The following is a 12,759-nucleotide window of genomic DNA, read 5'->3' as shown; positions in this document are numbered from 1 at the left end:
TCAAAAACTCAGACATCTGAGTATTGTATCGATATGAATACTGTTGAAAACTTCACAGTATAGGTAGTGAACAGTTTTAAGCAGCAAATACTGTTTCAACGGCACTGTAAAAATAGAAATGATTCTTATGTACTGTTAAATTGAATTTTGTTCTGCTGGAATAAAACTCATTTCTCTAGCGACAGATAAAGCAGTTCGTGCTATATATCGCCTGATCCAGATGATATCTCGAGTGTAACAATTATGATCAGCTTCGATTACTTTGACGTGAATAATGAGCTTATCATACTATTAACAGATAATAACTGCATCGTTGACGTCCTACTCGTATATGTCAGTAATTATTAAAAGAAGTTAATAGATTAGTTTTACCTATATATACGCCGCTAAGGCACCACAAAAGTCACGTCAGCTGCTCTGCATTGCACGGCGACCGAGAGAGTGCTTAGAGGTGAGCCATTACCTGTTATGTGTGACACGTACGTTAATTAGTGTAATTCGCAACTGCTTAAGCTTTTCTGTTATGGCATAGTGAGCATCTACTGTGGCCAGTAACTGTGAAAATGACGACTGTTCTTTAGTTTTTTATCTATAACGATGTAGGAAACGAAAAAAATCATAATATTAAACGCGATGGATACTAATAAAGCAGTGGATCACAAGGAAAACTTATTGGAGAAATGGAAGACGGTGGCTACTGCTAGATGTAACTTCTTTCCTCTCTCGTATTTCAAATTATTATAGTGGGTTGTATCGAGTATCGACAATGGTAGTATAGAAGCAGTGAATGCAAATCCCAAAACTAGGCTTATAAGTGTTGACTACGCGCAGAGAGTAGTACACACACAGCATGCCATTTAATTTGGGTGGAAGTTAAGTGTTAAAGGTGAAACAAACATGGTCATCGAATGCTTTTTATAAATCCCCTACCTCACCACCAGTAGAAGCGAAACACATGAGGGATCACTCGGAGAATATTTCGGGGAAATTTTATGTTGTGTTTTACTATTGGGTTGTGATTTCAGCTTACCACGTATAGAATGACTGACTCGAGTGGGTAATAGGGACAGGGAATCATGTGAAACTTTTCTATATGCTTTGACCGGTTAATGAGAGGACCGACTCATGAAGGCAATGTATAAGGTCTCCTAGCCACCAGCAGGACCCAACTTTTCGACTGAGTAAGCACACAGCAGGCAATCAGTGATCAAAAGGTCCTTACAGTATCATTAAATATGGCTACAAATAGGAAGATAGTGAATGGTATGACGATATTTATCCTTAGCATGAGCGACAAGTAGCAGATATGAGATAATCTGAGCGGTCAACACGAAAATGTCACCTTCAGCATTGACAATGTTGCGTATCAATAGAGAAAGTTGAAGAGTATTGCACAATATGCTTTAGACAGATATGTGCTGAGCAAAATTATGACGGATTGAAAAGACCCGCGGTGGTTTGACTTCTGCTACGAAAGCAAAGAGAGCTTCACTGCAAATTTAAACAGTGACAGAAAAAGGCGTAGGGAGAGCCGTACGTAAAGCGTTCAATGTACTCTAAAGTGAAGCGGTATCAATCGAGTTGGCAGAAAACCCTAAGTTTTGGTCTTTTGTTAAATCAGCAAATGGATCGAAGACACCTGTACAGACACTCTGAGGCGTCTAAACGGAGGATGAGACACAGTTCGATTGTACACAGATTGTTCCTCGTTTAGCATCAGTGTACCGTAGGCCAATGGAGGATTGAACCGTCCCTAATGATTACGGTCTGTTACATAGTTTTGGAACACGTTTTAGGCTCGATTATTATATGACATTTTTAGTGAAAGTAAGTGAAGACCTTTGCCTGTGGTTAGCAGGGAAACGTCATTTCAGACAGAGATCAAAATAGAAAACGTGTCTTCCCAATCTATTGAATTAGCTCCGTTCAGTAACTGTGTAGAAACCTGCACAAAATACGATCCCAGCTGTTCTAGGGTCGATGCTCATTCTCAAGCAACGCTGACCTGCTCACTGGAAGCGTCTTCCCAAAAGTAAAAAAGAGCGTACGCGCCGACATCGTGCTCTTTGCGAGTAACAGCAATAAGTTGCCGTTACCTAAACAATTCGAATACGATTGTGTCATCACCGGAAAAGTAAACCTTGTGAGACGTTGGATGTCGGTCATTGAGAAGCAGTGAGAAACAGTGAATATCTGAAATAACTTCGTAATATATATATATATATATATATATATATATATATATATATATATATATATATATATATATATGTGTGTGTGTGTGTGTGTGTGTGTGTGTGTGTGTGCATACAAAAAGTGTCGATTATTCATGAAATGATCGTTTCATTGACAAGATGCCACATTAAAAAAATTGTTTGGGACCGTTAGAATCAGAAGAAATTGCTGGCATGTTGTAGGTAAAAGCTATCTTCCTGGAAAAGAGATGTCCTCGATGCTGTTTCTTACTGGTAGTTATGAAGGCCAAAATAAATCAAGACAATATAAGTAAGTAAGTTTACTTATCTCTATTATTGCATAATCGTTCGTTATAAAATTTTTAGGAGAAGCAATCAGTCCAGTTTATATGCTGAATGTTAGATTACTTCATTCGTGCATCAAGTCTTAAATGCAGAATCCCAAGAGATTATGTACAGTTAGTTACTTTGAAGTAGGCAATTATGAAACAATATAGGTCATGAACGTCTAATATCACAGCTCCTAAAACCTGTAAACATTAGACAGGCCACTGAAATCATTGTTCGTCATCAGTTAACAGCATCTGAACTTTTTTTCTGAAATTGGAGGGTTAACATCTTATTTATGAAACTATGAAATATAAAAAAAATCCTGTAGTAATTAGCAAATGCTATTAGCCATATTCGCGTAACAAATCCCATACAGTAGTCAACCGATTACTGAAGAATTTGATGAGAAATACCTTTCTCGATTACTGGTTATTTCGAGGAATCCTGATAGTTTTGCAGGTTTTAGCACATAATGTGTTCTCATTAAAGTTTATTTTCTTCTTGATGCGTGTCTTGGTGAAGTGTTCCAAAGTATTGCAAAAATTAAAGACAGTATACTGTTTCTACTACTATTATTAAATAGTACTGCTAATTTGTAAGGTATTTAATAGGTCTATATAAATGAATTACCCTAAAATTACACAAGAATTTATTTTGGAAAAGAACTAAAGAGGTTAATCCACGCTCCTGACGATACGAATTGCCGCCATTTATGTATGATAAAAGTAATCCTGTGTTATGGTGTGTGCTTCATCGCCGGATGCCATGTGCTGAAGGCCTGCAGCACCAGCTAAGTTATTTTGTGCGCGTCACTTAAAGTGTCGAGCGTCTACAAGTCGACTGATTTTCTCTCTCGCCTGTCTGTCGCAGCCATGTGGACGCCCACGACGCTGCTGCTGCTGGGTGCCCTGGTGGCGTCTGCCTCAGCCGGGCTCAGCACCCGCTACGACCAGACCAGCGGCCGCATCCTGCTGCTGTCCGACAGGGGTGAGTGTGGGCAGAGGGCACTGCGTGCGGGGGCTGTCCAGAGCGGGCAGCCTGCTGGCTCTGCGCTGCTGCAAGCTGCCACAGTTTCTACACAACACCTTCATTTCACCCTGTCCGTGTCTGGAACCCACCACTACACTAACTGACCAAAAGCATACTGACACGTGTTAGCCTACATTAATATAGAGTGTATTCACCCTTGACCTTTTTGATGGTTTAAACTCTGATGAGGATACTTTCAGTTAGGTGTCTGAATGTCTGTCGAGGATGATAGCCCATTCTTCCTCTAATCAGAGAAAGTACTAATGTTAGACCCTGCTCTCTGGTGCAGAGTCGACATTCTAAGTCATGTCAAAGGTCAGGTCAGGACTCCCGGCAGGCCAATCCATTTCAGAAATGGTATTATCTACAAAACATTCCTTCACAAATGCTGCTTTACGATAGGGAGCATTCTCATGCTGATAAAAGCAATCACCATCTCCAAAATGATCCTCTACTGTACACTGTACACAATTCTGTAAAAATTGTTCATATCCTTTGCAATAAGCATTCTACACCTTCGCCATGAAAAACACCCCATAGCTTAACAATACCGCCTTCGTACTTTACTACTGACACTACAGGAGATAGCATGTAATGTTCTATTCACATATGTAAAACCCAAATCCTTCCATCAAGTTGCTGCAGGGTACAGCATGGTCGATCACTCCAAATCACTAACAGCTTCCAGGGGCAATAAAAATTTAACTGTAAATATTTTGCATACTTACTGACTGAATTTAGAAATTAGATTGGTATCATAATTAACTCATTAAGACATATACTCTTACGTTAAAAGGTTAATACAATAAGACAGGTACTACATTTAGGAAGCACATGTTTTTCTTGAGGCACTGTGACGGAAGCCATGCAAATATACAAATATCATTCATCCAGTATTTTCAAATGAAAGCACTTATCGACTTGAAACACACTTTGCACATAATTTTAAGCCTTTACCAAAACTTTTTTTCGCTAGACCCTCTTCTCCCCCCGTCCCTATACACACAGACATAAAGTGATGAATAAAAAATAGTTTATCTCTTACTACATTTTCACTGGCCACATAGTAAAACTTCAGTATGAGACATGTCGTTTTAATTTATTACTTCTTTACTACCAATCGTGTTCACAACACAGTTTGTATACAGTACGTATATATACCATTGAATGTACCTGCAAAATTACTTCATTGTAGAGCTTATAGTTCAGGAGATAAAATGTCATAGACCGTTAGCTGTGCGAAAACCTAGCTTCCGATTAAAATGGGACAAAGTAAAACTTCAACAGGCATGTTGTTTTAATTTATTTTATCTTTGTCACCTAATCTATTCCCAGCACGATTTGCAGACTGTATTCGCATACGTCACTGAATATACTGGCAAAAAATACATCATCATATGACATATAGTTCAGGAGACATGACGTCGAAAACATTGAGGTGCATAAATAAATTTGATTTTTGCTTAAAAAGCGGCGCCTATTATCCAGACTATATTCCTCCAGTGTTTCACAAATGACAACTGTTAAGGACTTTCCACATGTTTCAAGCATAATTTCAAAACTTTTCCATGCTTATTCTCACTTACGTGCTTACTCTCAAAAACTTATCACATTAACTCATTTGTGTGGTAATCGGAGGTTTGGATCTGTTTTATACACAGGAGGTCGACTATTCCAGTAATCGCGGTTTACTGGTTCTTTCCGGCTCTCTGTGCGTGGTCGTTGGGCTAGCTGGACTGCTGGCAGCACTTTCGAACTCACCAGTAATTCATCCCTCTGACGCGATTTTCTTACAGTCGCCCACTGTAGCACGGTTCTGATTCCTAGACACGGACAGTTGTACTGCTGAAAGATGACGTCGCCGTTGGGGAAGGCATCAGGCATGAAGGGAAGCTGGTGCTTCGCAACTGTGAGAGTATCTTAGATCACGATTTGTGAGTTCATGTGCAGATTACCACACTTATAGATTCTTAAAATCAGACACCAATCTACGAGAAAGAAAAATGTACGAAATACAATGACTTTATGTTATTATGTTGGACATTCAAACTTCTGCCGTTAGCCAATAGGAATGCAGGAAGTTCAGTTGATGCCAAAGTACTGCTCTTTGAGCAAAAAGTACAAAGGTGCAAACTGAAGTGACTCAAATCTTATGCACTTAACTGTGCATTCAATTTGTATTCGACACTGTCTACATATACACCACTAACATCTGCAGTAATGGATAACGGTTATGTACTAGACACCAAGGAACCATCATTGAAATTCATATCCATGATTTGGAATGGTTGCTTGACCGTGACCGGTACATGGTAAATGAATACACATTGCAGCGCCTGCTGGTGGTTTCACGATGCCGTTCTTCAAAATATATGTATTTAAAAAACCAGATGATAATTCGCTAGACGACCTTCTAAGACATAGTCTTTATTCCTTCCATGCTATGCAAGTAAGAACCAAATGTAGCTCACATTCAAAGAAGTAGTCTTGACGGCAACTGAGAGTTTTACACAATACTTCTCGGGACACGTTCGCAAAAACACGGATAATCTCATGCAAGATTTAAAAGAACGCAAAATACCCAAGCCTAGCGACAGTTTACAGATGACCGAAACTTTACACGGAGTTCAGAGTCAGATCGTTTAACAGTTTCCACAGCAAAACTAGCTCTCGAAACCTGGAAGAAACTCCAAAGAGGTTCTGCTCGTGTGTAAACTGTGCCAGTGACAAAAAACAATCAACACTCTCAGGGCACGATTTCAAAGATAATATTATCGTTGTCAACGCCACCAAACGAGACTTACTAAGAGTTCGGAAATTCATTCACCAAACAAAGTTCAGTAACCAGAATTAAGAAAAGGCGGCAACATAAATATTTCCGAACTAGATCCTCTCGAAGTAGTGAAGCAATGTAACTCAATTAGCGAAGTTTTCTTGTCCAGATTCTAAACCAATTACATTCCTTTTGGAGTATGCTAATGAGACAGCAGGAATATACAGCCAGTCGTTCAGCGAAAGATTCCTACCTAAGGACTGAAAAGTAGCACAGGTCACACCAGTACACAAGAAAGTAAACAGAACTTACTGGAGTTGTTCTCCAACAATAGGGCTACTGCTGCTAAAACTAAGAATATACCTAATTTACGCTAACATTAACTAAGATACGAAGTATAATTTAAATTCAGAATTGATCTGTAGACTATTCAAATTCATATTGTCTTATAAGTTACGATCTTTTATTAATATTAACGTTGAACCTTAGAATCGACTGAATCTTAAATTTCTTTTATATAGAGGATATTTTTTCTTTGCCGAAAGTATCTGTATTTATATTAGGTATTTAATGCCTCCGAAATGTGGCTCGACGACCCTGAGACCTGTTAACTCCGTGGACAAGCATATATTTCCTCTCGCGAAAATACTTCGTTCGTCATCCCATTCTGAATTACCACGTTGTCCATGTGCAGTACTCACGACATGCAAATACAAAGAGACAGTCTCTGTGCTCTTACTTACGTTACGTCATATTATAGTGTTCGTTCATGAGTACCATTGTCGACAAGAAAGCGTAGGGATAAATATCCTGCGTTGTCGAAATAACAGTTACACGCACCTTGTTAGAGAGCGGAAATGGCTGGTCAAACACTAGTGTAAAAATGGTATAAAGGAAGTCCAGCCTAGTTCATTGTAGTCGATTCACGTACCTGTTACAAGTAAGATGATAGTAGATTTATAAGTTTATGTGATGCAGAATGCCAGATGATTTCCATGTCTGGATATTGAAGACTATGTACGGTCTGTGTGCTCTATTAAATTATTATAAAATTGTGTGCCAACGTATTTTACTATTTTACGATTGTTATTTCATGCACTACTGACTGTCATACATTCACTCACAGCAACTATGTGCTTGCACGTTGCAGGTGGAGACGAGGTAGAAGTGGGATACATCGAAGCCTCCGGCAACCAGCGGTCTGCAGTTCCACGCCACGAGACTCGTGGAAACGAGGAGTCCTTCGACTTTGGCGCCTCGAGAGTTCTCGTCCGGCACCAAGACAGGTCGGGCGAATGTCTCTGGATCCGGCACACCAAAGACAATCCGAGTGAGATAATCACAATGTGTCAGCGGCACCTGAGGAGCCACATCTACGGTGGTGTCGAATCGACCTACCGCACCTGGCCCATCGAGAACAACGTGTACAAGCACTACGCATACGTCGCCGAACATAGAGACCACGCCACCATCGCTACGCGCTACTGGGTCTTCTCCGACGGAAGACTCGTCCACGTTCACACGAACGTTCCTCTCTTCGTCGACCAAAACGGCAATCAGACGAGTAATAAACTGTGCTTTAGTGCCGAGAACGCGTCTCCCTACCCAGAGGACCGAAGCGACAACGTGCTGGAATATGAGCTGTGTACATATGGTGATGCGAAGGAGGCGCACTTGGTCGGTATCCAGAAGTACTTGGGCAAGCCTACGGCGATTCCAGACGAACGCTTGGGTGTTCAGCCCTACTGGGAAGTGGGGCCACCCGAACAGAACGTGAGAGAGCGCGCCGCAGGCATAATCGAGCACGGGTTCGGCTACAGCCTTCTCGAAATAGTCAACTTCTGGGAGAGCTGCCGCGGAAGCTTCACCCCGGACACCACCAAGTTCCCCGACATGAAGGCGCTCGTGGACGACCTCCACGCACTGGGATTCCCCGTCGCGTTGTGGATACACCCATTTATAAACAGTGACTGCGAACCCTTCTTCTCTGAGGCAAAGTCCAAAGGCTACATTGTGCGCAATAACAATGGCAGCATCTCTACTCGCTGGTGGGGTGGATGGGCCGGCATTGTCGACTTCACCAATCCTGATGCGGTAGCTTGGTGGACTGATCGAGTTGCGGTGAGTACATTTGCTGCAAATTCATGTATCTATGGCTTAGAAATTAGTTACAGAGTACTACTCTATGTAAATTCTATAATACCAATCGCTTGGAGGTATTCTGATTAAAGAAAAATACTCACTTCAGTTTATTCAAATAGTTTTAGACATACATTCTGCAAAAAATATAGCTTACAAACGGATCTCTACTGAGACTATATCCTTTACATGTGTCTAGGCAGCCCATAGAGAGAGTTCATATGACGAGCAATTGGAATATTTGGCATTTAGCACACAGAGCAGAGATGTAGTAATTTCATCTGTAGCTCACCAGTCCATAACCTTAAGCACACACGAGCGTGATAATATAAAAGAACAAAGGTTAGATCATTTATGAATCGAGAATTGGTTAGTAAGCTTTTTATTTACTTACTTAGAACTATTTGCCGTCGATTCATTAAATTTAAAATGAATCCATATACGTATGACTGTATGCAGCGCCTGGCATAGAAGAAATCAACAGGGAGCATCACATTCAATCTTATTTTGAAACTAACTGCTGCTGTTTGTCTATTAGTGTACTATAGTTTTCGGATTGGCTTATGCTTTTGCTTTTCGACATTCCAAATACAGCTATCGAATGACGTCATTAGGAAGACCTCGGTGAGTCGTTCACAGCACTGAGCGAACGAAGTATGTGGTGTACCAAGAAGAAATACTATAAGTGAGCACTTAAAGATTGCTTGCATGTGCACTGTTAAAAGATACATATGCCTTATGGAAATAGATGATGATTTTTTTGTAATCGTCAGTCTTCCAACATGTTTGAAGCAGGAGTATAGTGTGCAGTTCAGCCAATGTCTACGTTTACAGTACTTCCCTCTAATGCTCCCACTACTGTCATGAAAATCGCTCATTTTATTTCTTTTGTTTACTTAACATGTCTGCTTCCACGGGATTAAATTGTGGAGCAAATCTCTATGGCCTTGGAACGAGTTAATACATCAGAAAAGTAATAACAAATGTAACAAAATGTTCACGAACCTGTTCTACCATCCCGTCCCTTCTCCATCTTCCTGTTATCGTCTTCCACATGTTCCTTTCTTCGCTGATTCTGCAGACAACCTCCTCATTCTCTGTCTCAGCCTAATTTTCGACATTCTTTTAGAACACCACATCACAGACGCTCCGATTCTGTCCTTCTCCAGTTTTTCACATACTCTATGATTCAATACCATACAATGCTGTGCACTGAAGTTACACTCTCACGATACTTTTCCCGAAATTGTGGCTATATTTGATACCAGTATAATCCTTTAGCTGAGGAGTACCCTCTTTTCCTGCAGCAGTCTGCTTTGTGTGATGACTTCCTTACTCAATCCATTTCGAAAGTAGTTGAAATCTTTTACTCCGCCTCCTTTGTGGTCGGAAATTTTGATGTTCGGTTTTTCTCTAATCTCTTCTGTTACTTCTCATTACTTTCATCTTTCTTCGGTTGACTATCAATCCACACTTCGTACTTGTTAAATTGTTTATTCCAGCAAACAGTTCCTACAGTTCCCTTTGACTTTCACTCAGAATAACGCACTCATCTTCAACTCTCATTACTGATGTTCTTCCACTCAGAATTCTAATCGACTAACGAATGAGATGGTCCTACAAGAAACAGGAGCGAAGAAACGACTCCCGAAAGTTCTAGACCAACACAAAGCAAAACTCATCGATACTTAGACATGACACTTTCCTGGAAAACATTTACCAGGAAAATCATTAAGGAAGAAAATGAGGGGACGACCGCCAACATCAGAGTTCGTATTTAAACAATTTGGTCAGTGAGATGGGATGTTCTTCACACATGCAGATGAAGAGGAGTGCTAAAGAGAGGGGGTTGTGGCTGCAGAGACCAGGTTTTCGCGTTTTGAAACAATAAGAATATGAATCACGTTCTTGAAACTTACTTTTATTTCCGTCCGAGCATGTTCAGTATATAGATTCAACAATAGGAGTACAAAACTACACCCATGTCTTACATCAATTTTAATCTCAGCACGGCATGATCTTCCCCCCTGGCGGTCTCCCTCCAGATATCCAAATGGGAGACTAATCCAGATTGTGGATTCTGTTGTTATTTCCAGGGAGAACTCAACTTTTTTTTTTTTTTTTTCCACACAGGCTGTGCCTCATATCGACAGAATAGCCTTGTTACTTCACGGCTGCGTACCAACTGAGAATCAGACAGTGTTTCCAAGTCAGGATGCTTCACTTACTTTGCCTCACAGGTACGGAATTTTATTTGTGATCTCTTTGCAGGCGCTCCGCAACAAGACTGGGGTGGACTCCTTCAGGTTCGATTTCGGCGAGACCAGCTACCTGCCGCAGCCGCCACAGCTCACACCGCTCGAGAGGGCGCCCGTGATCTACACCGACGCGTACGCCAAGGCAGTGGCCCAGTTCGGGCCCATGGCGAGGCTGCGCTCCGGCGTCGAGAGCCAGCGCCTGCCCAACTTCTTCCACATGGACGCGGTGGACACGGCGTGGAGCACGCAGAACGGCCTGAAGACGCTGCTGCCCAAGGTGCTGGAGATGAGCCTGCAGGGCTACCCCTTCGTGATGCCGGAGAAGGTGGGCGGCAGCACCAAGACGGGCGTCATCGCCACTCGTGAGCTGTACATCCGCTGGTTGGAGGCCAGCGCCTTCATGCCCGCCGTCCACTTCGGCACCGTGCCCTGGGACTACGACAACGAGGTGCGTCCCATGCTCGTGCTACCTGTCTGTAAAAGCCACTCCTAAAGTAAATATCGCTTTGCAGCGTTAATGCAATGCGTGACGTACAAAGAATCTACAGATTAGGCCAATCTATATGTAATAACACTGTAAGGTATGCCGTACTGAAAACTTGTATGAGTTCAGTCTTAGCAGGGCGACTCACGGCTGTGACTTGTGACTACTTTTACAGACGGTGGAGCTCGCGCGTAACCTGACGGCTTTGCGCGCTCAGTACGGTCCGAAGATCGTCGAGCTGATGAAGCAGGCAGTGGAGGACGGCACTCCGGTCAACCGGCCCATCTGGTGGCTCGACCCGACAGACTCCACCGCTCTCAAGATCAGCGACGGTATGGCCAACATCTTTCTCTCACGTCTTCTATCTTTCGATTTATTCTGGACACGGTTTCGTATTTTATCATTCTATTTTCGAATCTCTCAGTTACGATTTCTCTGACAACTAGCCTTAGACGTATGCTTCCTCCATGTACTAACATGTTACTCAGGCAATGCCACACTTCAACAGATACCCCGCGACATTCTCATCACAGTGGTCTACAGTGAACACACAAGATATGTTAAACGTCCTCAGAGACGCCAATGTCTGTATCTGTGGCTGCACTGCTGTTGTTGAAGTCTCGGATCATTTCTCATTTTTATTGTCACCAAAGGAATGTCTATATAAAGACTACCCAAGTACTGACGGCTTTGTTTGAGGAGACTTCCCAGCACAATTTCAAGCCTCCACAAAGATTGCATTACAACTCCACAGACCATCCATCACTCACATTGCCGTGAGGTGACATGTTTCTCATGCAGACGTCGCATTTCGTGATACACTTAGAGATTACTCTTTACGTTCAGTTTCTTCAAGAGAGACTTTGCATTAAAAGCATGAAAGCGTGTATGAACAGCTACTTGGTGGCAGCCTTTTTTTATACATTTACATTAACAACGTCCTCAAAAATTGTAAATCAGCTAATTTTCGAGGAATTAATTTAGACAAATACACTAATCTAAGAACATGACCTTTCACACATGATAAAACAACAACACACGAAAGTGAAGACGACCTGCAGTTAGCAATATGGCTGAACCGAGTACACTGCCTGATAAAAAAAGTGACGAACCCAGAAGACATGCTCGAATGTCAAATTAACTTCATAAACATACAAATCTTTGGTGAGTTCGTAAATGATTCTCTGTGATTTTTTAGTGTCCTTAAAACGCATGGTACGTTGCATGATTCGTGTGAAGAGTATCAGATGACGAGTGATCAATGTGAAAAACATGGAAGTGTGTGTACTTGGGTGAGACACCAATCACATCACATGACTGAATATGAAAGAGGCCTCAATTTGGGTCTCTTTTTGTCGGCTTGTCGAATCATGCAATACCAGATTTTTGGAGCATTCGGATGTGGGTTTGGTCGAGTATTGCACTGTATGGGAACGTGAGGGCAGGCATAACTAATTGTGAGCATTCTGCTTCATCACACCTGGTCACCAGAAGGCAGGATCGCCGCCCTGTGTACAAAGCACATCACAACACCTTCACATCTGCCCCTCC

The 12,759-nt window shown here is 41.8% G+C and overlaps 1 protein-coding gene across 6 annotated transcripts in view; it reads left to right on the top strand.

Moving 5' to 3' along the window:
* The first annotated feature begins 381 nt into the window (after window positions 1-381).
* LOC126260238 (myogenesis-regulating glycosidase-like) overlaps window positions 382-12,759 on the top strand; it is a 557,090-nt gene continuing 544,712 nt past the window's right edge. For 2 of the 6 annotated variants that reach the window (XM_049957546.1, XM_049957551.1), the window contains exons 1-5: window positions 382-451; window positions 3,396-3,512; window positions 7,478-8,448; window positions 10,738-11,172; window positions 11,384-11,540. In XM_049957546.1, coding sequence (XP_049813503.1) covers window positions 3,398-3,512; window positions 7,478-8,448; window positions 10,738-11,172; window positions 11,384-11,540 — 1,678 coding nt within the window. In that variant the 5' untranslated portion in view covers window positions 382-451; window positions 3,396-3,397. The remainder of the gene's footprint in view (window positions 452-3,395; window positions 3,513-7,477; window positions 8,449-10,737; window positions 11,173-11,383; window positions 11,541-12,759) is intronic. The other 4 variants (XM_049957549.1, XM_049957548.1, XM_049957550.1 and 1 more) reach the window with 3 other exon arrangements.

The sequence above is a fragment of the Schistocerca nitens genome, chromosome 5, assembly GCF_023898315.1.
Source record: "Schistocerca nitens isolate TAMUIC-IGC-003100 chromosome 5, iqSchNite1.1, whole genome shotgun sequence".
Classification (NCBI taxonomy): domain Eukaryota; kingdom Metazoa; phylum Arthropoda; class Insecta; order Orthoptera; family Acrididae; genus Schistocerca; species Schistocerca nitens.
Note: the sequence above shows the minus strand (reverse complement) of the source record. Positions and strands in the feature narration are given on the sequence as shown.